This window comes from Haemaphysalis longicornis, unplaced genomic scaffold (genome assembly GCF_048455015.1).
Source record: "Haemaphysalis longicornis isolate Haplotype H1 unplaced genomic scaffold, Haemaphysalis longicornis Haplotype H1 scaffold_3, whole genome shotgun sequence".
Classification (NCBI taxonomy): domain Eukaryota; kingdom Metazoa; phylum Arthropoda; class Arachnida; order Ixodida; family Ixodidae; genus Haemaphysalis; species Haemaphysalis longicornis.
In genome coordinates, this window is record NW_027526335.1 from 164,430,089 (window position 1) to 164,456,199 (window position 26,111).

Genomic DNA, 26,111 nt, shown 5'->3' on the forward strand with positions numbered 1-26,111 from the left:
TGCATCGAATCTTCTCACCATAAACAAGTCAAGAAAATGATCCTGCTTCAGTGAAATACGAAAATAAACCTATTCTCTCTCTACCTACCGTTCGCCAAAGCAAGGATGAACCGAATAACAACCACTCGCTCGGTTGTCATTCAGCCTAACTTAACCTTCAAGACCTTTCTGTCCATTGCGGAATTGGTAGTTTTAATTGCAAGTACTGGTGAATTCTCGATACACGTCACTATCACCCTCATTATCCTACACAGATCTGCCTCAAATTAGATAGATTCTCCTTAAAAGACATACAGAAACAAATGGGTTAATAAAAGTGGTACTGCCTAAATTTCTGCGGCGTTTCCAAGAAAACAGAAAGCATAGTAATTCTGGAGATTTTCAGATATATTAGCAGTGACAAGTTAACTATGCTATAGCTTCTACGCTCCAGTAATTGAGAAAGGAGGGTGCGAAACGTAAACTCAGTGTACAAACGGTACAAAATACCGTCTGCGTAACTCAGCGAAATATAAGGCAACTCACTAGTATTAACGGGAGATGAAATACCATAGAATAGCTTATCAGGGAAACCCACAATAAGGGTACCGTGGTTTTCCCCAATAAGCTATTGTATAGTATTTCACCTCCAGTTAATACCACTGAGTTTATGCAGTGTGACTGAGGGTGAGAGGAAGCGCAGAAAATCTTGCGAGAATCCAAAGCACACAACCTTGCTTTTAGAGAAGTTACCAGGTTGTTTTGGAAAGAACTGAATTGAAATATTGCGCAAAACATGGCTGGGCATGTATAGTGTCTCCTAACGAAAAAATTAATTGATTGGGCACATCATAAATGTGTATTCTAAGGTACTTAACCTTCGACAGTATATTGACAGTAGATCAAATGGTATAAAAATGGCGATTATAAAATAGATGCTGGTATAAAGTTTTCGTAAAACTTGTGTCGATAAGGCAGGAAGAGTGAACATCAGACTTCTGTTCCTCGGAGCTGGGTACGTAACAATGTCGTAAAGCTAGTGTGCAAGAAAATTCATTTTTCAGGGGGTTTTTTTGTGGGAAATTTCTTGTGAGCATGACGTCCGATTGGAGGCTTCACACACATTTAGCTATTGATACGCGTAACAATACGATGAAAAAGGTGTGTTCGAAAGAGCTGTACTAAAATGGATTGCTCTGCAGTCAAGTGTACAAAAACGTCCCTCACTCGTCGCCTACTCACTTTTGCAGCCCACAAGCAGTGTTTCCACTGTACCAGAACTCGTTCTTTTGGATGTCTTCTTTTGGTTTCCTACTAACACTCCTCTTGGGAAATGTTATCAGTCTTGCTACCGGTGAGTGTATCCGAGTGCCTCATGAGCCATTTAAAACTGTGATTGAACCGAATGCATCAGGATACAGGTAGAGACCAATCGGACGCGTTCCTCACCCAGCGCTTCTATTCTCGGCATTTTTGTTTAAGTCATTTTCGCTAATGTACATCGGAGACATGTTTCGGTCCATGATTTCTTTCATACACTTCATTGTTAGATGCATAGCATGGCAATTTGCCATATGAAGCAGTTATCCGCTATAAGTACAGCTTTAAGTTAATTTTTAATAAACAAATCTTCCTCGTACTTATTCAGTATGACACAACTTTGCTAGCTTTGAAATGCCGGTGAAAATGCAAATACTCTCTATCCTGTTGTGACTATGTCTGTTTCGCAAAATTTTGTGAATAACTAAGCAGCGTTGCAATTTCACTCTCAGTCTTCATGCAAGGAAATGTTTACGTTTAACATTTACAAGTGTAATATCACCCATACTTAAGTTAAAACACTATTTCACAGTAAACTGCTTACTTCAATGTAGCTGAAGGCTTTTCTTTACGCATGGGACTCTAGATTAACTACGGATCTTGCTAAGCCGAACATTTCTTGCAATTTGTGAGATCAGCCCGGAGCCCACATACTGTACTTGGACGCCACAATAGCATCCCCGCATTTTTACGGTGAACCAATCTTTTCAGGGGGCTTCCTTAGAAGCAGACGAAATTCGTGCTTCACAAGCAACCTTTTAGATGCGACGCATCTCTTGCTCTGTGGCATGTCCCTCCTGCTTCGGCGTCGGCGTCGGTGGCGTCCGCACGCCACCTGCGCATGCGCGCCTCTCCTCCGCTCTTCTCTCCGACAGCTGTGCGCAACACTCTCACTCCGTCTCATTATCATAAACAACAGCTGCGTGCGTACGTTTCGCTCCGCTCGCGTCTGCTCCGGCGCGCAAGTGCGCGCATGCGCGACTCTCCTCTGCTGTCTCCTCTCCTTCAGGCGCAGTGAATATAAAGCGGGTAGCGCGCTGCGGCGGTTCAGTCAGCGCTCGCTCTCGTTCGACGCCGCGTGCCTTTGCTTGACGACTCTGTGCTTGACTTGATTCTTCCGATGAAGACGTGATGGAAGCGACGGTGGGCTGACACAATCCAATACCAGCGTCAGCGCAAACCCTCAAAGCAACGTTACGACCAATTGAACCCACCGATGCGTCGCATCACATCAGGGTTCCCTCGCGGGAAGATGGGCGCAATTTTTCTTAACTTTTGGATCCGCTTTCGGTTACTGCGAGAAGTACTGCAGGTAAGATTCAGGCTTGCCGACAATAACATGCTCTTTCAGTCACAAGCCTGGAACGCTTTATTTTATGAAACGAGCTGTCTACTCTTTTAGCATAGTGCAACCAATGCCGTGTAACACTAACCGCAATAACTATCCGGGCAGAGTGAGAGCACTTTGGTGGATCTGCAACATTAAAATTTTTGTTAGAGCGCATGCATTGTCGCCTAGCCAAGAGAACACTGCGCTAGTCTTTCTCTTTATTTGTCTCTATTTTTCTTTTTTCTTATCTCGAAATTCTTCAATATGTACCAAAAGATTTGATGCAATGCTTAGTTTATTTATGCAGAATATGGTAGTTTGATGCTGAGTGAGTGCAATGAGGTAAGGAGTGTTCACTTTGGCTTTTAGCGGAATATGCTGTCGAAATGTTGTCGAAACCGAAAACGTTGTTTAGGTAAGCATAAACAATTACCGCTAACAATTGAAAATGGTTTTGACGTTGCTCCAATCGGGTAAGGCCTATTTCTTTGTCTGTTTCGTAGTGTTTACAGGGTTCATTGTAAACCGTCCATGATAAAGTACCGTATTTAACGCATCAAAGCCAGTTCCTTCTATTTATTTACAGATTGGCGATGAAACAAAAAGCAAGGACAACCCCAAAATACATGCCCACGAGGACGCTGATGACGCATAACACACTGCATTTGACTCGAGGCAGGCGTCTGATGGCGACTCAGTGCGAATCGAACCCTTTTGTAATTCACACGAATTTGATATTTAAATAAAAATGTGACACCCGTGAAGTCTAAACCAATAGATCACCACAGGAGTTACATTTTATTGTACAGCTGTAGCACAACTTTTAGACAATCAAACAAATAGCCTGTTTAGGCTGCGCTGCAAAGGAAATGCAAGAGGTTCTATATGGGTAGTCACTGGTGACGATTGGTGAAAAATTGCCACGTTTAACCCTGCTGCAAAGAAGGCGAAGGTAGTTAACGGCACAGTGGACTGAGCTTTCTGCTGCTAATCGGCCATGAGAGAAATAACTTTTTCTTGGAGGTTGGTTTCATCGACAAATTGGTCACTGGATGAAAGAAACAATGGCAAAACGTCAACTCCTGCGCGGGCTTTATTCCTTGTTCTTTATTTTTTCACATTTGAAATAACCTTAGGTCGCTTTATTGATTCCTACAAGCTTGCTGTGCATGCAAACTAAAATATTTAGTGCTGTATTTGCTGAACTCATACAGTGTAAAAGACTGTGTAGTCTGCTTGCTCTTTTCGTAAGCTAATTTTCGGGTAGCATTTCGGCTGGCGTACCCGCAAACTTTTCCGCCATTTTTTCGCGGGGCTACTATGGTTGCCAGACCAGGACTGCCCTCCCCTTTACGGGCCCCTTACGTTTGTAGTACCTCCCCTAAGGACGAAGCGGAAAAAAAGAACGAACCCGGGCCCGAGCATGAGCCGCGGCGCGAGCACGCAGGGGTTTGCAACCAACACCCTTCTGTTGCTCCGGCCACGTAGCATCCTCTCCTTCTTCCCCCTCGCACTCTTCTCCTCCCCTCTAGTTTTTTCTGTGATAAACGCAATGGAGATTGCCTCAATTAACTTCAATTTTCCCGCGTTCCCTCTGCTCGTACGCCACCTATTGGGACGTTTTGTTACTCTTGGTGTAGGAGCGCCACAAGCTGGGGCTCTTTTTTAAATGTTTGTTTTACCCCAACTCAGTTCGAGGTCGTGTATACCACTTCCTTATTTGCTATCGCAAAAACCATACCCACAGCTATGTTCAATGCAAAACCCGATGCTAATGTAAGCTGTGTACTGAGCTCCTAAAACAGCCTAATGCTCTGTTGTTGCTAAGCAATTGTAACGTGTAGGGAGCGTGCCACTACTTGCAGCAGGTGGGAAACATACTATATATTTCGTTAACTTTCAAATGCTTTATAAACTTTTGGCCAAGCGGCTGAATCCGCAGGCACGCTGTTGCCATAACTCACAGCATACATTCATCGTCCATGCTGCTGTTTGAAGTATGCATTGTACGGTCAATTAAGTTGGAGAGGCTAACTACACAGTTAGAAAGTCCACTAGAAAAACCTCAGATGATTGTAGTACACGGCTTCCTCACAGCTGGGCTTCTTCACAAAGATGCTTTGGCGATCGTTTTGGTAAAAACTTCGGCTAAGATGTTGGCGCCTGTAAAGATGTAGGAACTCTAACGATGGCGTCAGTAGCGATTGCCATTGTACTAGCAGCAAGTGAGAAACCTTAAGCTTGATAGACAGGAGAGCGCTTTTGAAACTACGGGGGACAATAACAAAACGGAAATAACGTATAGTGCGGGGAAGCACTTCACACATACAGAACATTCTTTCTGTTTTGTGATTGCCCCCTACTTTTTCGACAGCGCTTTTCCACCTATAATGTACAGGTACCAACGAGCCCAACGTGAAGCTTTAGTAAACTAATTATTCCAGTGGCAGCTGCTACAGTTTCCAAGAAGCTTACTGCCTCAAGATTTGACTGCGCAAAATGGCATTGCTTGCTCAGGCGTGATCAACAAGCAGCATGGAGTAACCTTAACCTACCAGTGATATCACGCCTACCACTGGACCCAAAAATTCTCCACCGTCGGGGTACCTCTAGCGCGGAGTACCCCTTGCCTTTACGTTAGTTTCCAGGCAACGGAAATCATTATGGCTGGTTAGCTCTCTCTATTGCTCATCCCGAGAGGTAGCATGCATAGAAGTTCCTGAATGTCTTATTGCTGGTATGACGTACGACATCCTTTGTCTTCAACTTCCAATTTTCCGTACCCAGCATTACAAAACATGCGGGGGAAAAAGCAGCAAAAAGAAAAGAAGAATAAAACTATTCCTACTAATTACAACGAGCAAAACTATTACCCGCTGCATGCTCAGATTGTCTGTGAAATATCTCGTCCATAGTAACCGCAGCTTTCAAATTGCTGAATATTGCCTACAACGTAGCCCCGGTAGCAACTGCATTTTCTGCTGCGTAGTTATTGGTGAGTTGATGCTCTTCATGACGCTTCAGAGAAGAAGGATCGGTGGTTCTAAGAGCTGTGTACTCTTCCCTTCCGTGCTTCTGGGGCGTTATATTGGGCTCGTCCGTCCCATCCTGTCTTTCAATCTATGAAGTACAAGAAACAAGCAATGATATGCACCAATATAATTAATAACTTCAAACATCGCGCGCACACACTCCGAACAGAGATGAACCTGAAATCCGCGCCAGTAATTTCGAATGTCGATGTAAGGCTGTGACATTTTTTTCGGGGCATCAATTCCAACCCTCAAGCCACAAAGGCATAGTAATAAAAACTAATCAATGCATCTATACCACTTCGTAAGCAAGCAAAATATTTAAATTCTCGATTTCTGTGCGCAGCGCCCATTCCCCTGCTCATATTTATAGTGACTTCGTGCAAGGCATTAACGCACAGGCCTCCTTCCTGCAGTGGACCTAGTGGGCTGTTGATGATAACAAACAGTAACCCTCAGAAAATAGCGCTGTTGGGCTTAGCGTGGCACGTTCTAACAAATTTGTAGGTCAAATAAGCGTTAACATGAATATAAATATTCTAGTTTGGAGTAGTATCTCAATCCAAACAACGTACTTCAATCTGGTATGCAGATTTCATTTACAGCAGGAGAGCAGTACCTTCTTAGAATTTCAGTTATTTGTTACTGCCCACCCTTAGACATAAGCAGCAATCGTTGAATTCAACTTACCTTAAAATTTTCAGAAAGAAGGCCTAGGCGGGCCCACATTTTCAGAAAAAAAGGGCTCGTAAATCTTATATTTCTTTCAGTATTTTTATAACCACCTGCGGAGAAAAACACGTCCCCATAAATTGGTCTCGTGCACATCGTGGAATAAATACGTGTTGACCCCGCCGAATAAGTTCAATGCAGTAAGTGAATAATCGCCAGTGTGCTACAGAAATTTTATTGACAGATTTTCTTACCCATTCCAAGTCCTGAAGAGTTTTCCTCTAACTGTTAAGTTCGGACTTTTGGAGACCTTTTTTTAAACCTATTTGCGGAGTTTATTTTTCGCCGGTTTTTCCGCAATGTAGCAACCTCGGCGCACTTTTTTCTTTGACTTCCCTTGCTACGAATCTCCATCTTAGAATATACACGCTTATACATACAACTGTCTCGTCTATTGCACGCAGTGAACGACATTCTAGCCTTTTCTGGAAAATTAAAAACAAAACAATGCTATTGAACGTAAGTTTAGCAGAGACCTCACCCAGTATAAACTTGTAACAGATTTTCTTTCTGCTACAGTAGCCTGAAATGTTTTTATTAAATGAGTAAGGTTCTAAAGACGGAAAAGTTGAAAGTGCAAGTGGTAAACAGCTTTTAATTCCGAGTATATGTTTTGTAAGCGGTTTCAGGCATTGATTCGCCTAACGCACCTACAGGATTACCCAAGTAACTTGCCCGTGAAGGTGTTCTTTCTTCACTTTTAATTCCTTACACTGCACTTCCCATATGTACAAACTAGCCTGAATACGTACTCATCCCATTACCTACTCCTTCCTCCATACGACCATCTCATCTCGCTCCTTCATCAGACCCGTTCTACTCGCCCCGAGCAATTCTATTTCTGCACCGAATAGCGGCTACAGGTATGAGTTTCGGTTAAACCATGTCAACTTTTCACATTTCAATTCTGTACTATCAGCAGGGTTTCTAGTTGGGCAAATTGGTACATCACTTGACGAAACAGCCTGATGCACGGGACAAAGGGAACAAAGACGACACAAGCGCTGACTAAAAACTGTTTATTTGAAAATAAAGAACGGAATATATAAGCGAAATGTTATCGAAGAGTAGCCGTGCGCATGATCAGTGAACGAATCAAGTTATTTGCAAACAGAGCATGCTTGTGAACAGAACAAATACCATGCTTGCTCAACAAGTCAAGACTTCCCGATGTACACCACATTTCGAGAAATGGAGTATCCTACGAAGATACAAAGGCCAGCGCACGCGCGAAATCTGTGAAGCGTTTGCGATACACAATAGTGCTACCTAGTGTGTAAGCACCCCTTCAGTAGCACTCCTGGAAAAAGAAATATCATACTTGTCAAGATAGCGTCTTCCTTTCAAAGTAACATTCCCTGTGTTTGCAAATAACCTAATTCGTTCACTGATTATGCGCACGGCTACTCTCCGATAACGTTTCGCCTATATATTCCGTTCTTTGCTTTCAAGTAAACAGTTGTTCGTCAGCGCTTGTGTGGCCTTTTCTACCCTTTTCCCGTGCATCGCGCTGTTCGTTAAATGCTGTACCGTGACTTTTTGTGCGTGTCCAAGACATGCGGTGAGTCAATGGTATTCTCTTAAATTAGGTGTTATCGCAGGGCGAATAAAAATGCCGTACCCGGTTTTAATTCTTGGCTAGGTTAAAAACCTTTGTGGCACCCTAGTCTGTTTCAACAAGCCTAACAATCCGCAGATTACGTAATTATGATAAAATACCTTTCTAATTTCTCACCCATTCGCTATGCAGCAGTTCGTTACAACCATGCGGCTGTATCATCGCCAGCGCATCATTTTTGGACCTTTACCTGTAGCAAAGCTCAAAATCGTCCCAAGACCTAGGGTGAGCAAGGCACCAAACGTTGAACTCCAGAAGTAGGAAAGCCGATAAAACGGGAGAACATCGGCTCGGCTGCAAATAGAGAATGCCAAGACCTGTCAGCAACCACGTTTGCATCGACAATTCTTACTGAAAACAGGCTGCGGCCTGCGATGTGCTTCTTTCGTGCAAGTTATATTTTTCTTTGTCTTATGGTTTAAAATAAATCGTGGAATCCAAAGGAAAAGGTGTCGCAGTTTTGAATTTAGGTTTTAACAGTCCCCATTTATTAGAAAACTGCTATGAACGCGATATTACTGACGGCATTTCAGATCACGGGGCCGCTCTTGTTTCCATACCTGTTCCTCTTCGCCACAATCGTTTTTTTTACTCTACCTTTCCTCTACCGTTTTCTTTATTCTAACCTCCCCACCCCCTCCTCTATCCACCTACAAGCCATATATCTGCCGCAGGCTCCAAGCCGGCACTTATTACAACAACGCCATCCTCACCCATACATCACCCTACCTCTCCAACCTCTCATACCACCACTCCATCTCACCCCCTGTCACTTAGTCCTTTCTTGTCAACCCCACCCCGACAATCCACCGAACAATACCCTCGGTCAATGGAAACAGCATTGAGCCAATCAGTGCCGGATAAACAGCAAGCCACCCGCCGCGGTGGCTCAGTGGCTAAGGCGTTGCGCTGCTGAGCACGAGGTCGCGGGTTCGATTCCCGGCCGCGGCGGCCGCTTTTCTGATGGAGGCGAAAAGCAAAAACGCCCGTGTGTACGAGATTTCGGCGCACGATAAAGATCCCTAGGTGGTCAAAATTAATCCGGAGCCCTCCACTACGGCGCGCCTCATCGCCTGCGTTGCGTCGGCGCGTTAAAACCCCACAATCAATCAATCAATCAATAAACAGCAAGCCGTCCTGTTGAGACCCTTGGAAGCAGTTCGTGCTCCCGGCATCCTGGACCGCGGAGGCTGAACTCAACCCCTACTCTCTATTTCGCTTAAATAAATGTTTATCACTACAACTGCAATAGTAATAGAGATAACGACCGATGAAACAACTATTCATGCAGCGGAGGGCATGTACTTCAAGGCAGCAACTATAATCGCCGTTAAGCATCACTGCAGATGGTCAATGCGCTATGAGGTGGATAACGAAACAACCACACACCTATCGTGCAGTAAGATGGCTTCTAGGCTTGGGGTGACAGCCGAGCCAGTGCTGTTGGTTGGTAGTGGGCAGCGTTCTAGTGTCCTGTAAATTTCGGAATGATGTGCGACGGCAGAAAGACTTCTCCCCACAGCATGCCACAGCTGAAGCACGCAGACCAGCAGGCCGGCCCAAGCGGCCCCCTGTGAAAATATCAACGGGGAAACAATAATCGTAGAGATCGTCAGCGCTTTCTCAAGCACATGTTACCTTGAAGGAGAAACGCAAGTCCTGAGTAACGACGCGTTTAGGACGCGTGTTTTTTTAAGCCTTCATTCGTGTTTATGAGTCCTGATCGCTGCCTAACACATTTCGGGAGATAAAACACGTCGTTTTCTGTACAAGCATGTATTTCGCCATTTACGGTGTTTCTCAGAGGGGTGTCCTACCACGTCTGCAAATGCGTTTGCAAGAACATACACTGAATTATTCTGTCACGTGTGCCCAAGAGCCTGTGACTGCTACTTATATGTCGTGGCACTGGGATTCCTACGCCAGTGCTTGCCCAACCCTTCAAATGCTCCTCGAACACATCCGTTCGATGGCCCACTTCGACTGCATGCACTCCCGCTCAAGTGAATCATAAACATGATTTCTCTGCTATCTACTTCTCATGTAAACTTAGATGTCAAAGTAGAGATGCGCAAGATATAACCACATTCTAATCTGAAACAGAGGCGGAAGCTGCCAAGCAGCAACGATACCCTAATCTGGTTATCATGGTCAACGCAAATGGGCATACGGGGCAAGAAAGACACAGCGCTTAGGTTGTTCCCCCTCTTTTTGTCGCGTGTTTTGATTTCTGATGAACATCATGCGCATTTTTTACTACCCAAATTGCTAGCTGAGCAGGTGGCAGGAAGCACCATCGCTTAAATTATCGAAAGAATCTTAGCGAAATTTAAATTTTGCTTTGTCAGATTCAGAAATTGATTTGAAGGTAGATGTGAAGTTGAAGAGCCCTCTAAACTTGGACGCGGCGACAAACTGCTCTTAACACTAAATATAGAAAGTATATAGAAACTAAATGGACAGAAATCTAGCGCTTCTAAGTAAAAAAGTTTGCCGATTCTCCTTAAACTTCCTTTAGAAATCACCTTTCTAGGTGGAAGTTACCGCAAACTCCGGCAGGTTGAGAAAGTCACTTCGTAGGCTGTATTTTGCACGCCGGTCTGCTCCTTCTACAATTGCAATTTTAGATATGCGCCTCATACTCTCTGAGAATCAAAACCAGACCATTCCAGTTCTTTTATGTGCATGAACTGTCTTTATCCTTTGGCACAAATGCAATCAATATCTCTCTCCTATGTAATCAATTGTGCAAGTATACCTTTACGTTGACCCAAGGTGTTGAGATACCCAGAAGGACCAGTCCAGAGTATGGGCCCGCGCAAATGGAGTACAGGGACAGAAAGAGCTGCGTTCCAAATAAGGCGCGAAAAAAGTAACGCTGCGTTTTCAAGCAGTTGTCACAGCGTTTGGCGACTTGGTTAATTGAACTAAACCTACAAACGACGCATGACACCGCATAAAAGACATTTCTAATGAAACTCACAGGTGAGACGGTGCAGCTGTCACAGGTGGGGCAGGTGGTACTATTTATAATTACCTGGTAGTTTGCGTTTTTGTGTTCTTTTCCCTATACCTCGTACTCTTGCAACCAATATAACAGCAGTTAGTACACATCAATGCTGTCACACCCATCTTTAGAGTACCGCCCTTAGCGCTTTTTCCGCGTTCAATAAGAACTTGGCCCCTGAGATGCAAATGGGCAGCAGAAACATCATACGTACCCGTGCTATGGATCCAATATGTGGCACGACGAAGGCAATTGCTGTCATTATTGTTCCACTACCAAAAGCTGGAACAAAAATTGTAGTGTGTACGCAAACTGCCTGGCAGTATGTTCGTAACTAACAATTTCAATTAGCGTGACCTGCATGGTGATACGAAATGGCTAAGGCGCGTAGACCCCGCATGAGTTACGAATGTATCCATGATAGAACTGTTGAAAGTTTGTTTGCCCTAATTCCAGAGTTGACGAAAATCTTTTACAATTTTTAAATATTTTAAACCTTTAGCGTTAACATTTAGGTTAAACGTTTCGAATATTTTTTTATACAAGCCCCATTGCTTACACGACTTACAGACTCAAGCAAGAAAGAACTCTCAATGCATGGACGCTTCAAGCGAGTGGGTTTTACAGTTCGTCCTGAGTGAAGTTAAAACGATTTTGAAACCGGACACGGAGTATACTGCCTTATAGCGTGGTACCAAATCATAGTGGTAACCTGGTACAACCGTTGATCAGCCTTTCTGGGTAGTTAGCGAGTTCACAAAGTTTTCTTCAACCATGACAATATTTGCTTCAAACCAACTCTTACGGAATTTGCAACATTTCTAATCCCTGAAGCGTCCTCCTTTGCTGATAAAAGGGTAAGCACTCCAAATTCTCGAGTACAATTATTCTTGAGACGATCGCCCACAACTAGGTGATGTTTGCAGATATCTCCCTATTATAGGATTTTCTGTAGTGAGTATGCAGATCCTACCACTTACTCATATCTAAAAACATCTGCCTAAAAAATACCTAAAAGCATCTCGTGCCTTGTGTCGAATGGCAATTGTTGGAATAATATGTTAAATATCTCTCAACTTAGAGATAACTATATTGGGGGCTACGTTTTGCTTGAGTTCGCCAAAAGCAGTATGAAAAAAAGGTAAAATACAGTGCTGAGGGACTGACGATAAATTCTGGTGTTAGGCGCGAAGCAGTCAATTTTTTCCTAAAGTTTGGCACAATAGCTTTTGGGCTGATACATTTGTCACAGTCTAGCGTTAGGAGCACCATACCTAGTAACCGCATCACGACGATGGCTCTTCTTTGGCTCATTTGGACGCAAGGCGAAACTACGTCCACGTAGACCACCGCGGCGTGGGTGTTGACGATCGATGACAGCGTGCTGTGTTGCAACGCGAAAGAAAAAAGCGCTGTGCTATCACCTTCCTCAAAAGTAATTTCTGACGCGAAGTAAAGTTTCTACTGACATCGCTTTCCGAATAAATTATATCGTTTAGTATACGTTGCTTCATCATCGGGTTCACCCGAAGAATATCAGTGAGCTTAAAACTTAAAAATGTGAAACAACTGTGGGACTGTGCTAATACGTATAAGCTAATAAATTTGCACAACAAGACCAAAGGTTTAGTACGATGTATTAATAATTGCGAAACAATGCGGTTAAGTGACGCAAGGTGAGTGACGACGAGAGATCATAGAAAGTGATGCGATTTAGGTAGACGTCACCCATGACAGCTCGGGTGCGAATGTGTGCCACCCCATGCGACATCATCCTAAAACGTTGGTGAACTTTTGCTGCGCCCATTGCTCCGTTCCTTTCGTGCCAGTATTAGCGGCGTGAACACTCAACCACGCAGTTGTTTTTTATTAGAATTGAGTCTTAAATGCGGCTGCACATTGTACTGTATTTCACTACTGACTCAGACCGTTGCCATAGTTGTCAGCATTCTGGGACATCCGTCCTACACTTACGACAGTATTAATGCGCCGCCTGCGATGCTTAGTGCGTTTAGTTAGAAATTACCTCCAAAAGAGAAGTACCGCCATATTACAACCCTATGGGATTTTTTTTATTCTGTTCATTCACTTCAATGTTGTTCTCCTGTTGTGCTTGCGCTATGTAGCATAGCTTAAATTCCTATATCACAAAAGTCTAATTAATGTTTGCACTAGTTTCACTGCTAGACGAGAACAGTCTATTTTATGTCTGCACTAGTTTCATTGCTAGGCGAGAAAAGCAAACTGGTAAGGCCAAAAGTACCAATTATGACTATATTCAGGTTGTTTATATCACTTCGCGAGAAAGTGAATTACGAACACAAGGATTAGCTACAATGCGAAACTATTTAGATTTCACACTGCAATGGTTAACGATAATGGCTCTAAAGAATTCATAACATACCCCTTCATTTCACAATACCCACACAAGGTTCAATGTTCTATGTCCCTGCTCATTGTCATCGAATTCCGGGTTTGTTTTGGTCGGAATTAAACGAAACGCTGAGCTTTAAACAATCCAATATTGCAAAGAGGAAAATACGACGACGAAGGAGTGGGCAGCACGCGGCCTGGCTAGGTGCTGTCATGGTCGCCATGTACATACTTAAACTAGGTATCTCACCATCCTTAACCATCTTTCACCTCATTCGGTCTGCCGCCACGTAACAATTTTGGTACAGGGTGCGAAGTCATCCACATCCTGGTCCGGGCATCCCGACGTCTCTGGCCGAACGCAGTTGTCGATGGTGCATGGACAGTTTCGGGCAGCCCAAGCCCCGTCCGAACATGGAGCCGACCACGTCTACCGCCCAAAGTCAACTGCCGTTGACCAGACCAGCGGCGGTACAGCCAGGTCACGTGCTGCCCACTCCTCCGTCATCGTTTGCAACGCCGTCGTGTTTTAATTCTCTTAACAACATGTTCATAATAACGGCAGCTTCTTCCGACGACAATGAGGAGTTAATGCACAACATAAACTGATGAGGAACCAGAGTAGTCACAGGACGCAGAAACATTACCTGGTTGAGGCGCCAAGGAGGCCAGCCAGAAATAAACCTCGTAAGGTGGCCACGTTCGAAAGGCTTTCTCGGATGTAGTACGGAACGATCTGGAAGACAATGTGCCTGTGGTCTCTTACAGCCACATAGAGTAAGACTGATTTTTTTTTTCTTATTTGTGCTTCAATTGCTGCCGCAAAATCCTACACATTTAATTTTAAAGAATTTAAACTGAAACGAAACACAAATTCCAATGCTACATGTAATCAAACGTCGCTTATAACAACGTTTGTGATGTTGCTCTGTGTTGTCTTCTCTAAGCGCCATCTTCGCTACAGAGACATTGTGAACACTGATTGCGGTATTGAGTAACAAACGTCACTCAATAGCGAAATAAAAGGCCAATACACCAGCAAACACGCAAGCAAGCCAGTACCACTTGCACGTACGTATATGCCCCAGATGTTAACCTCGACTTCCAAGGGTAACTAAGCACTGGGGCTTTTTATCCACCGAGGAACGTCACTGAAGATGCGGAATTAGACTGGTAGTATTTATATGCGGAAGTGCAAGACGCTCTTTTTGAGTTATTTGGCAGCGATAACTCATTTTCCGTACGTAAGAATAAAAAGAAAATCCTTTCTGTGCTTATTTCAAAGTGACATTCTAGAATATTCGCATACACTTATTTAAACAATAAACATCACATTTGATATTATAAACTAGCATCATGCCTTACGGCTTGCAAGGAACCAAGAGTTATACGTTTGCGTATACGTTGCCCCGTTTATCTCGCGTCCAGTCACCCACCCGTACGTGCCTGTCTGCCACATCATAAGCAAGCAATTAGCCCAGGCTAAACCCTCCACACCATGAGTCGTCGGGGACCACGTACCTGGTCGTAGCTTTTAATGGCGCCACTTAGTAGTGGGTCACAATCTCTGTACCAATATATGACAAATACAGCAGCCACAGCCACTAAGAAGAAAAATAACACGACCAGTATTCCACCAGCGATTGCGATCCTGGAATGACACATGCGAAAATATTTGCAAACAGCAAACGTTGTTAAATTCCTTATAATAAAGCAGGCCACAAAGCATAAAGTCTTAAAAAATATTACCGTTTAGCTTGTGCCAGTGACTTAGCTGCCATAAATCTTTGGACAGCCATCTGGTCCAATCCGGTGCGAACCAGCATTAAAGGCACCGCTGCCAGGAGTGAGCTCCAGACGTTTTCGTCACTTGTCAGGTCAAAAGTCGTCCTTTGAATCGGAAGTATAAAAGATGCAAGACGTTTAAGAGCTTTTGTGAGACATCCAAAAAATTGCATCAAGCTTCCCACGTTCTAGAACTCATTACAGAACTATTTCTAATCATAACACTCCAAAACCATGTCGTTGACGGATTGCCTTAACGCCTAGCTGAAAATGCGCTAAGTGTAGCACAGTACATCAACGCCGATGGAATAAAAGAGAAACATTCCGTTCTCCTCTATGTTCACTGTGTGATTCGCTTATACGCTCAATCAAATATTCGGAGTAAACAACGTTCAGTTCAGGCAGCAAGATTCCGATTGCGCAGTATAAAACAACAGCCCCCATTTAATTCAACAAATTTCTTTTCAGTATCCACGCCCTTCTCAATCATCTAAGAGGGAACCTAAAGGGGACTCACCTGATCACATTCCTTATAAACTTGCTACTTCATGACCCACGGGCTCTGAAGACATCGTGTACAAATATGAAAAGCTTTGCAAATTCAGAGAAACGTTCCTAATGGCCTAGTTTTTTTTTCTTTTTGAAATATGTCACTTCTTTACTGATATAAAAAATTAAACAAGAAACGCATTTGGTGAACCAGTTTTCACTAGATGGCACTAGCTGCCTACAAAGAAGGTGTTTGATTTTTTTATTTCAGAACAAAAGTTACATATCTCTAAAACAAGCAAACTAGGCCGTTTTGAGCATTAATATATATTTCTAGAGCTTTTCCTATCGGTGCACAATGGATTTTAAATCCTTGGGTCATGAAGTAATGAGTCCCATAGGAACGTTAACAGGTGAGGCCTCCTTAAGGCACTGTTATCAAAGAGTGGTTTCATTAAAGCTCGACGCTAGCATTGCTAACAACGTCAGCATTATCTCGTGCCATAAAACTTTAATGACGAACTTTGAGTTCAAACTCGACCGGAGACTTCTGAGGTTTTGTCATTTAGCTTTTAAATACACGATTTAGTATTATTGCAAAATTCTAGACTTCTGCTGGTGTACCTGCGTAGCTAAGACCGGTGAGAACTTCCCGGGTCACGGGAAAACAAGACCGCGGCTATAGCAAATGAAGTGTTTTGTTGCCAAATTAAATGGTTAAGTTACAGTTAGATTTAGGGTAAATTAGAGTTTAAACGTGAGTTAAAATGACCACCGAAAGTGTGGCCGACACTTACCGTAATATATTATCCGTGACGTTGAAATCACTCAGAGGCCGTAGTGGCGGGATTGCCCCTTGGGAGTCGTAGGCAACTTTTCCGATGATCGTCAAAGGAGACGCAAGCATGACCAGTGCTTGAACGCAGTCTGCCCACACCACGCTTCGCAGCCCACCCTTTAGAGGGAAATTGTTTTGATTGAATGGTGCGCCAACGCTCTCCTACGTTATAAGGACCCCACAACATTTTTTCAACTTTTTTCAAACTTTTAATGCTTGCCCGTCATCCAACAAGTCCAGTACTTAAATTTACTTAAGTACTTAAGTGGTAGCAAAGTGCCTCAGGCAAAATCACTGATCTATGCCCATCAAATAACTTGCTCAATTACGTTTTTTTCTCTTTTCCGGTCTTGAAATTCTTCGACCGCTGGATTTACGGCATTGCAGTGGTATATCAGCTATTGACCCGTTTTCCTTCCATTGCAGCAATCAACGCATTCGACAGCCATTTTAAAAAGAATGCCACAAAAGCACAGCGGCAACGGAAGCCGTATCTGCTAGGACAAAGAAATCACGCAGTCCTGCTCCGTGCTGGAGATACTACATCTTCCACAATACCTCCAGATGCGAAGGAAAGACTGAAAGCGTTTGTGAAAGGCGTTTAGAGTAACTTCAAAATGAATATTTGGTGGAAGTATACACTGGTATCGTAAAAACCTAAACATACAGGGAGGAAGGAACTCCGCTTAGTGCTCGGGATATGCCGCAGACTACATCTTGCCGTGGAGCCTTCTTGTGTGTCTGAACAAAGATGGAAGTGGAGCCCCTATTTCTATTCTTTATCTGCCAAGCCGCGTTCAGCCGAATTCCGTGCTTATAGGTGACGGCGACATCATCGTTACAAAAAAAAATCAGTATCTTTCCAATTTGGAAAGAAGGAGGATCAGAGAAGCGGTGGTGCTTAATGTTAGTGTCGTCTAAGCGGATATTTGTAATATTATTTGGTTCCGCATAGTTCCGCAAAAACAACCGTTACAGTCGCTTTCTGTACCCATCTTCCCTCTGTAAATAGCCATCTATTGACAACATACAGTAATTCTGTAACGTACACAACGTACAACTTTACTTTGAACTAATTATGAGAAGCAAACGAAACTCGTGGAAATGACAGAGTCGTCTTATCGGATAATCTTCATATAATTTTTTTCAGTATACTTTCGATAGCACAAGAGTTAGAGACACTTTCGGTAAGCATAGTGCTTCTGTAGATGACCATGCTTCACCTCGTCACAGGCAATGTCGAGAAGCCAGCTCACAAAGACCAAGCATAGACCCATCGTCTTAAAGTTAGCTGCACCCCTAAACACGAATGCGTTGTTGGGAAAACATTTTTTTTTCAAGGGGACATACAAGCCGTTTTATATCATAAATGTGAAGGCTCTAGGACTCCTTATTTTCATTTTCACGTATTGTTTTTATACTTTGCACCGATTTTTGCGGGCGGAGAATCTTGCTCCAGAAAGAACGTGACACGATACCAGCAGAGACCGTCGTCAGTGCCTACTCTGTCAACGGCTCCGCTGTTAAAAGGGGGCCTCCTAGAATGAAATTTAAGGTTTGACGAAATCTCCTCTGATCGGGTAAAAGGTTCATAGTTGGAAACTTCTGGTCACCGACGAAAAGTTTATTAAAATCGTAAGAAGGACGTTTCGGCTTACGCACGAAAGCCGGGTTCACTGAGCGAATAAGCCCGAAGCATGGAGCTTTTTTAAGTGCGCCGAAGTAATCGCCCAGGCATATTGCATACGTCTGAGGGAGATTTCCTGAAATGTGGTTCCGGGTTTTTTCGGTCGTTTGTATAATCAGGGACTCGAGATATCGGCGTGACAGCCATTTATTCTCCTAGGCGTTAACTGATGCGACTTCCCAGGCTATTTTCTGTGTCGTGGCTTCAACGTGTTCGGCTAGCGCGTTCTAACCTCTCTTGTTTCTGGCGTCATTAGCGAGGTAGCGAGGAACGCGTACAAGTGCATAGAACGCGCTTTAAAAGGCGGAAAAAAATTTATCTTTTTTTTCAAAATTCCTCAATGCAACAATAGAGTGAAATATATTTATTCAATAGTCGCTTAAGTGTCGCAAAAAAACTGTTCGGTCGGTGGTTCCGTGTCTGGTGCAATACATCTTTGTTGATCGCCTTTCCCTTCAGCCTGAATTACCTTGGTGAACTGTCTGCATTTGCCACATTAACCTTACGCTCTCTACGAACGTACCTGATCCAGCCATGCACCCGAGTTCAGGCCGCTAGCTCATTTAGAGCTTGGGAGTTACAAAAGCACAATGCTAAGCGAATTTCGGCATTTTTATCATAAAACGTGCACCAAAACAAATGCCTCGGTTTTTTTATCCGCTTCAAATTTAGAGGCATTGCGAAGTGATTTTTCAGTGCCAACACGGGTGTTTTTCGCAATAGATGTCAGGCATTATTCAAAATGAATTATTTACAAAGTCCGCATGGGTTTCTTCTAATTCACCGTTTACAGTTGCCTAGCAGGGTAACAGGGTAACAGCATCGTGAATACACACATTGAGCAGCGTCCTAAACTTCCTTTTTTTGACACCACTCAGTGTATAGAGATATTGTGATGACTGGTGCGAGCGAAATCACAAGCAGGTTTTCAAATAGTAACAATTACCTATTGCATTTAAGTACCCAGGCAGCACAGGACTGTGCGGCCTAAAACAGGCCGGTGTACTTTGGCCGGTGATTTTCTGTCCGGCCGTTTTCCGGCAGCCATGTTCGGCCCATGTCCAAATGTGGGCCTTTTGGCCGTATACGGCCGTACTCCCATGGCTGTCCAACGGCCAGTGTCCGTCGGCCAGTCGACCGGCTTACGGTCATACGGCCAGATTCCAGCCGTAGGGCTCCGGCCATTCTAAAGCCACCCGTGTACGGCCGAAGTACGTCCGCCGGAGGACAGCCGAGATGCGGTCGTTGGACTCCAGCCGGACTACAGCTACCGGAAATACGGCCGTGCTACGGGCATTGGAATTCGGCCACAGTACGTTAGCTGTACTGAGGCCGGTCACTGCATGTCGCGCAAGGAGATGACTCATTCACGCAGTGCAGAAGCAGCACAAACCCAGCATTTTGGGTCCAATGCTGCCACATCAAAGTGAGCTCGTGCGCAACCACCAGCCGTCAAGCTTTCATCCAAGCCTTGCTTAATTACCAGCCTCAGTTGACAGCAAAATTCATTTATTAAACAGTGCTCACAAATTGTCGTTCCTTTAATTGCTGTGCCTCATTTACTGCCGAACACAGAAAATATTCAGTTCTTTGTAGAGCTTGAATAGATGTATTGTCCAGGTCCTGATATCTTCTGTGGGGCGGCTTACCTGTAATAAACGGGGAAAGAGGAGGGGGGGGGGAGGCGGCGGAGGGCGCATACTTTAGTGAGTTAAATTTCAGAGAGATAAATTGCGCCGCTTTTAGCCAATTTCTTTTAGGGCAATATTCCGGAACACTTTCATGCTATGACTACATAAACTATTTTTATAACAGTTGCTTGACCAATTTTGATGTATATAAAACCGGCGTGAATGCCTTTACGAAGCGTTTTGGTTCTCAACAAAACACTCAGGAGCATTTAATATAACTCCTTCACAAAAAAGTATGTCCAGTTTTTGCCTATTTTTCTTGCAAAGACATTTTCTACTCAATCAACTTTTCTGATGACCTTGCGCAGGGCTGATCCAAAGAAGGAGCGAACAGGTACTTTCATTTTCAATCTATTTTAATGTTGTTTTCATGAGTATACGTCCACACCACTTAATAGTCCAAAATAGCTTAATTTTCTTCTAATGTCATACTACGTTAAAATAATTCTAGACGCGTCGCGAATGACGCCCTGCTTCAGGTGGCTGCAGTTGTATCCCTTTGTGTTCACGCAAGGAAAGGCGTAAAATTAGAGTTACATAATTTGTTTCAAACCAATAACATACCAATGGTAGCATGCATACAGGAAACCTTGCATACTGCAACGAATAGGGCAATAAATATTTTATTGGTGAAGGTTGAATGCGTAGGGTTCTCAACCCGTCGGAGGCAAACTTGCGCCTCTGGAAGTTTATTTATTTATTTATTTATTTATTTATTTATTTATTTATTTATTTATTTATTTATTTATTTATTTATTTATTTATTTATTTGGTGCCTGCTTGCCTTTGCATGCATTACAGAAGGGAGATACATAACACTAAGCATTAAATATGAGACAAAATAACAAAATAATTCTACAAAGCGCGCTGAAAATCGTCAATATAAACAGTTAATGCAATCATACGTCGAAGATAATTACACTCCAGTATTGATGTAAAATAAAATGAATCGCGCAAGGCGTCACCTTTAAAGGAAAGTTAATAATTTGCTTTAAGCTAGCTGTCCCACTTTGCGATATGTAGAATGGAGCTTGGACATACTTCTCCCCTTCTACAACAGTTTTCGAATCATAGATATTACGAAAAAAGTTCAACCTGTGGCTTCGTCTGTGATCTTTCACGTCCTGTCATTTCAGTTTACTTTTACTTTCTCTCATGCTAAGTTGAGAGTGCCAAATACCTAATACGAATCGCACTGACATATTCTGTATGTTTTCGAGCGTATCAACGAGCTCTTTGGTGTAGAGATCCACGAAAACACATGCGTACTCCAAGATTGAGCGCAGATGAGTGAAATACGGTTGTTCTTTTCAGTTAGATGGAGGTTCACTGAAATTTCGTCTGAGAAAGCCAAAAACATACGCAGCCGTAACTTTTATGGTGTGAACCTGCCTATTTAACCTCTAACCACTCCATAAATAAACTCCTAGGTATTAATATTCCTCGGCCGTTGTCACAGCAGCATAATTTACGGTATACGTATCCAATTGGAATGAAGGTTTTCTTGTAAAGGTGACGTTAACACACTGTTTAACATCCAAAAAAATTTCTGAATCAGCACACCAGGATGTTATTAAATTCGAATAAAGCTGCAGGTATACGGAATCACGTTCATTCGCTATAGTCCGGTTAACTACACAGTACTTTTGAACAAAGCTATAGGGCCAATAGTAATAACACTGCAAAAACCGATTCATTCAGTTCATAGGATGAAATGTACTACGCAGAAGGTGATATGCAACACCATCATTTGCTTTTTTGCAGTCCAAGAATATACAGTCAACCACTTTAACCTTATCTATTGCAAGAGCCAAATCGTGCGGGAACTCAACAATCAGCGTTGAGCAAGAAAATCCTGACAAAATGCGTGTTTGCTAGGATTCTGGCGATTATGTTTACCCAAATGAGTCATATCCTAAGAGTAGCTAAGCTCACCTTCAAACATCGGAACTAAATTAACAGCTAGGCTTCGTCAGTGACAAGGCTCTGTTGTTATAGCAAATTTAAAATAATTTTTTTTTCTAAATAGGCAGTCTTAAAATCCCCTGAAGTAACATAGTGCAGGGCATGAAGTTGATCCTAACAATGCACGAGCGAGTCTCTTCTACGTTTATCACCAACAACATAGTGGAAAATTGCTTGTCGCAGTTTAATTTTAAGCAGAATAACTTGCGCTTTTGCTCGCACTTGCCTTTCTTTGGTGGGGAGTCCTTCACATGGTGGCGGTTTAGCTCCTGCGTGGTGGCCGCTTGCTCGACGCCCTTGAAGGCCAGTTATTTTGGTGAACCATCTCCATCTAGGATCGGACATCTCTGGCGGGTCGATGTCTCCAATGCTCTCCATTTCTTGAGCGGGCGAATAGCCTCGAGCTGATGCGTCGACGAAGCCGGCGGCAGAGGCGTGGTAGCGGCGATGACTGGCGAGGCTTAGCTCACCCATCGGTGTGGCACAGTCTTCTTGTGGCAATAAATGACATTTCGATGGCCTAAAAGGTTCCCTGCTAATGTCCAGTGAGTCCTTGCACCTTGCCCGTTCACCGAGAACACTCATTACTGTTTGACAAACGATGTTCGTTAATTTAAAAAGTAGAAACACGGAGCGGATGAAAAACGCGTCCCCGTCGTTCGGCTCCCTAACGGCTTTTTCTCCCCCCAGGAAAAAACCGGTCGGCCTCCTTCCAAACACGTCTGTGCATGAATTCTCGGCGCCCAGGCGCGAGCCGTTGTTCGGCTGTATGCCGTTTGCCGAAAAAATGACCTATAACCAGATACCTTACGTAGGCCGGTCTCCTCTTGAACACCGGTTGCCAAATATTCTGTGGCCATTCGCTTGCCGTAATTCGGCCGAGGACAGCTAACCGAATGAAAAACGTATATTCTGGGGCCGTACGTCCGCCGGACGCGCGGTTCACCGTTGAAACAACGAATGCACGGCAGCCGCGCTCCGGCCGGTCTCCTTTCGAACACCAACTGCCGCAAGAATACGCATATTCTGTGGCCGGTGGCTTGCCGTGCTTCGGCCGATTACCGCTTCCAGAAGAAAAAACGGATGCCCTAAGGCCGTACTTCGGCCGTTCTCTTTCTCAACATCGGCAGCCGTAAGAGAACTGAATATCTGGCAGCCGGTTAGCTGCCGTTGTGCGTCCGGACACGGGCGGACGGAAAAATGCCGAAGCGCTGGTTGCCGAATGTTGGCCGTTCAACGCATGATCAGTGGCTGCCAGAACCTGGATGCTGGCCGGACATGCCAGAAAGCGGCCATAGACTGGCCGGTCTTGGGGCACACTTTCTGTGCCGCCTGGGTAGTGTTTTAAGTTAGTAGGAGCACCTTCTGAGTAAACATAAGCTCACCAGGCTAGTTGATAAGATGCACAAACAAGGTATCCTCACCAAACTTGCTACTAGTACTGTGCCCTTCAATGGCATCCTTAAGATAAAAAAATTCAATAGAAATAAAACAGTGTTACCAGAGCTGTGTAAATAGTTCCCGCCAGGCCAATGGCAACAATTGAATATGGCAGCGGCACGGGCAGCACTGGAACGACAGTACGGGGAATTCATCTACAATGAAATAAACTACATTTGAACTGCCACTCGTAATGGCTCTGTATTAACGTGGCTAACAAGGGCTCCTAAAAATTGGTTACGATTTTCAAGCTAAATTCTTCGAAGACCACAACCGTGACAGAACAAATTATTAGCATATTTGTAACGCAATGCTGTATGAGGCCTCCGTACACGATAGGTTGCTTAAAACTCATCGAAGGTAAGAAGCTCTGCATACCATGTTTCCACTCTTGTTACCTTTTTAACGTAATTATTTTAGTTTGTACTGCGAACGGGTAATGTTGTTGTTCCAAGCTCACTGCCGAAGGACGGTTACTGCGGATTACTTTTTGATTGATTGATTGATTGATTGATTGATTGATTGATTGATTGATTGATTGATTGATTGATTGATTGATTGATTGATTGATTGATTGATTGATTGATTGATTGATTGATTGTAGGGTTTAACGCACCGACGCAACGCAGGCGATGAGGCGCGCCGTAGTGGAGGGCTCCGGGTTAATTTTGACCACCTGGGATCTTTAACGTGCGCCGAAATCTCGTACACACGGGCGTTTTTGCTTTTCGCCTCCATCAGAAAAGCGGCCTCCGCGGCCGGGAATCGAACCCGCGACCTCGTGCTCAGCAGCGCAACGCCTTAGCCACTGAGCCACCGCGGCGGGTACGGATTACTTTTTACATCTCTACCTGTGCAAAAAGCTAAATTTCTTTCCGTCAGGCATAATTGTGCGAAAGTTTATTTCTATGCTGAAGTTCAGCGTTACAAGTGGCACACGTGCGCAGAAAGCGCCATTTTCCTTTTTTTTTTATCAAAGTTATTGCAGAAATAGGTGGGCTTGCTTTAGCTCCAAAGCCAAAGCCGTTGCCACGATGAAAGCTCACTGTCTCGTTTTTCGAAAAAGGCCGACGAGATAAAAATGGCACCCCGCCTCTATATCGTTGTTTCGCCGTCAAGCCTATTTCCGGTAAAAATAATGGATCATATGTGAGCTTGTTCGCCGAGCTTAGTATAAACCTACTGAGTAACTCGTCGTGTTCTATATAGTTCATTCAAACTGAAATGCCCGTAAAGATAGGAGCGGCCAACTTGTGAATACAAAATCCACCTAGAAAAAGATTCCCTAAATGTGGGTTTCGTGGTTTCAGATCACCAATTTCTAAGACTGCACCAGACCGGTGCTTTCATAAACCGAAATTTTCCAAAACGACCGAAAATTTTAATTCGCAAAATATTCACTGCGTGGAAGTTCCAGTATGTACTGTTAATTAAAAATGGCACGCTAAGAGTGCTTAGTATCTAATAAAGAGGCTAGCCTGACTACACACATTTCGACACGTCAAAGACACCCTTGCTCACATTTACAACCTGCACAGTAGGTTTCATGATTTGTATTGTCTGCGCGTGCGTGAATTTGACATCCTGATTAACGCGTTTTTGGAGGATTGGTTACAAATCCCGTACGTGGCCTTCCAATACGTCGCCATTCTAGCCAATATCGCGAATCTTGGTTCTAAGCGTGATTGCCACTATTACTAGTGAATATTGTTAACAGATCAGAGGCAGGGAAGAGTGGCTCATTCCAGACTACACAGAATTAGCTTCACCAATGTTTTTTTTTTTTTACTGAATGAAACATAGAGAAGGGAAGTTATTGAAGCAGAAGCTTCTGGCTTCTGCGGCTGTGGAGCACAGAGAATAAGGTACAGAATTAGGCAACCATATTTCAAAGGAGAGGGAGTGACACCCGTCAAAAGAAGAGCCGTTCTCTAACATATTGACAAGCTCTACACTACAGCAATGGCAACTGCTTTGTGGCGCAGAAAGTGTAGGTCATTTCTATCCAGGCCTTTTCATGCCTGTATACATTTAAAAACTGGAAGCGTAGGTCCTCGATTCGCTGCAAATACCGTCGAAATACGGCAGTCTTCTACCGCTACTGCCTGTAAGTGACTTTCTTCTCACTCTCAATCACCTCTCAAGGTCCTCCCCCACCTCCCGGTCTCGCTGCTTGCATGTTAAATCGGTGTAGGTTTCCCCAAGACAATTGAATTTTCCCGCGTCCCGCTGCTCACGCACAACCTACTGGAACTTTTTGTTACGTTGTTTTTAGAATGCTGCCCTAAAACCTAGGCTCAGGTGAGAGCTCTTTCTGTATTTTTGGATCCCAAAACTGTTTTCAACGCGCATTTTTTTACTTGCTATTGTAAACATCTAGAGTACACTTAAAGGCCAACTGCACTCAAATTTCACCTTGACCAAATTTATTTTTAATGCGTATTAAGTGCCCCCAAATCAGCTGGAACACAAGTGGTAGCCCCGTGAAACGCCTCGTTAATCAGTTAGAAGCGTTTAAAAAAGCTCCGCCGCAGATCACGCTGCACCTGCCGGCGGAGCGCGAACACAGCCATGACGCGCCTGTGACGTTCCAGCCGACAAGAGCTTCTTCCTCTGGCCAGCCACGCCGCTGGAGAACCGGTCGAGCTCTGCTGCCCACGCTTCACCCATTTGCTGCCCCGTGCGCGCGTAAAGCTTGCGCACATACTTTCTCCTGAGCTGGTGACCGTCCGGCCGCTCGCTGGACGGCTGCAACGTCACTGCAATGGCCGCTCCTCCACGGTTTCGATTTCAACATCGGTGATTTTTGCAGGTCGCTTGCAGCG

The 26,111-nt window shown here is 44.0% G+C and overlaps 1 protein-coding gene across 3 annotated transcripts in view; it reads right to left on the reverse strand.

Annotated features, from left to right (window-relative positions):
- Positions 1-3,408: 3,408 nt before the first annotated feature.
- LOC144175394 (putative sodium-dependent multivitamin transporter) overlaps positions 3,409-26,111 on the reverse strand; it is a 32,442-nt gene continuing 9,739 nt past the window's right edge. For 2 of the 3 annotated variants that reach the window (XM_077704476.1, XM_077704474.1), the window contains 12 exons: positions 23,348-23,415; positions 16,463-16,620; positions 15,141-15,281; positions 14,913-15,042; positions 14,039-14,127; positions 12,293-12,402; positions 11,233-11,300; positions 10,770-10,856; positions 9,401-9,582; positions 8,202-8,305; positions 6,352-6,446; positions 3,409-5,749 (listed from right to left, as the gene is read on the reverse strand). In XM_077704476.1, the coding sequence (XP_077560602.1) occupies positions 5,576-5,749; positions 6,352-6,446; positions 8,202-8,305; positions 9,401-9,582; positions 10,770-10,856; positions 11,233-11,300; positions 12,293-12,402; positions 14,039-14,127; positions 14,913-15,042; positions 15,141-15,281; positions 16,463-16,620; positions 23,348-23,415 (1,406 nt within the window). In that variant the 3' untranslated portion in view covers positions 3,409-5,575. The remainder of the gene's footprint in view (positions 5,750-6,351; positions 6,447-8,201; positions 8,306-9,400; positions 9,583-10,769; positions 10,857-11,232; positions 11,301-12,292; positions 12,403-14,038; positions 14,128-14,912; positions 15,043-15,140; positions 15,282-16,462; positions 16,621-23,347; positions 23,416-26,111) is intronic. The other variant, XM_077704475.1, reaches the window with a different exon arrangement.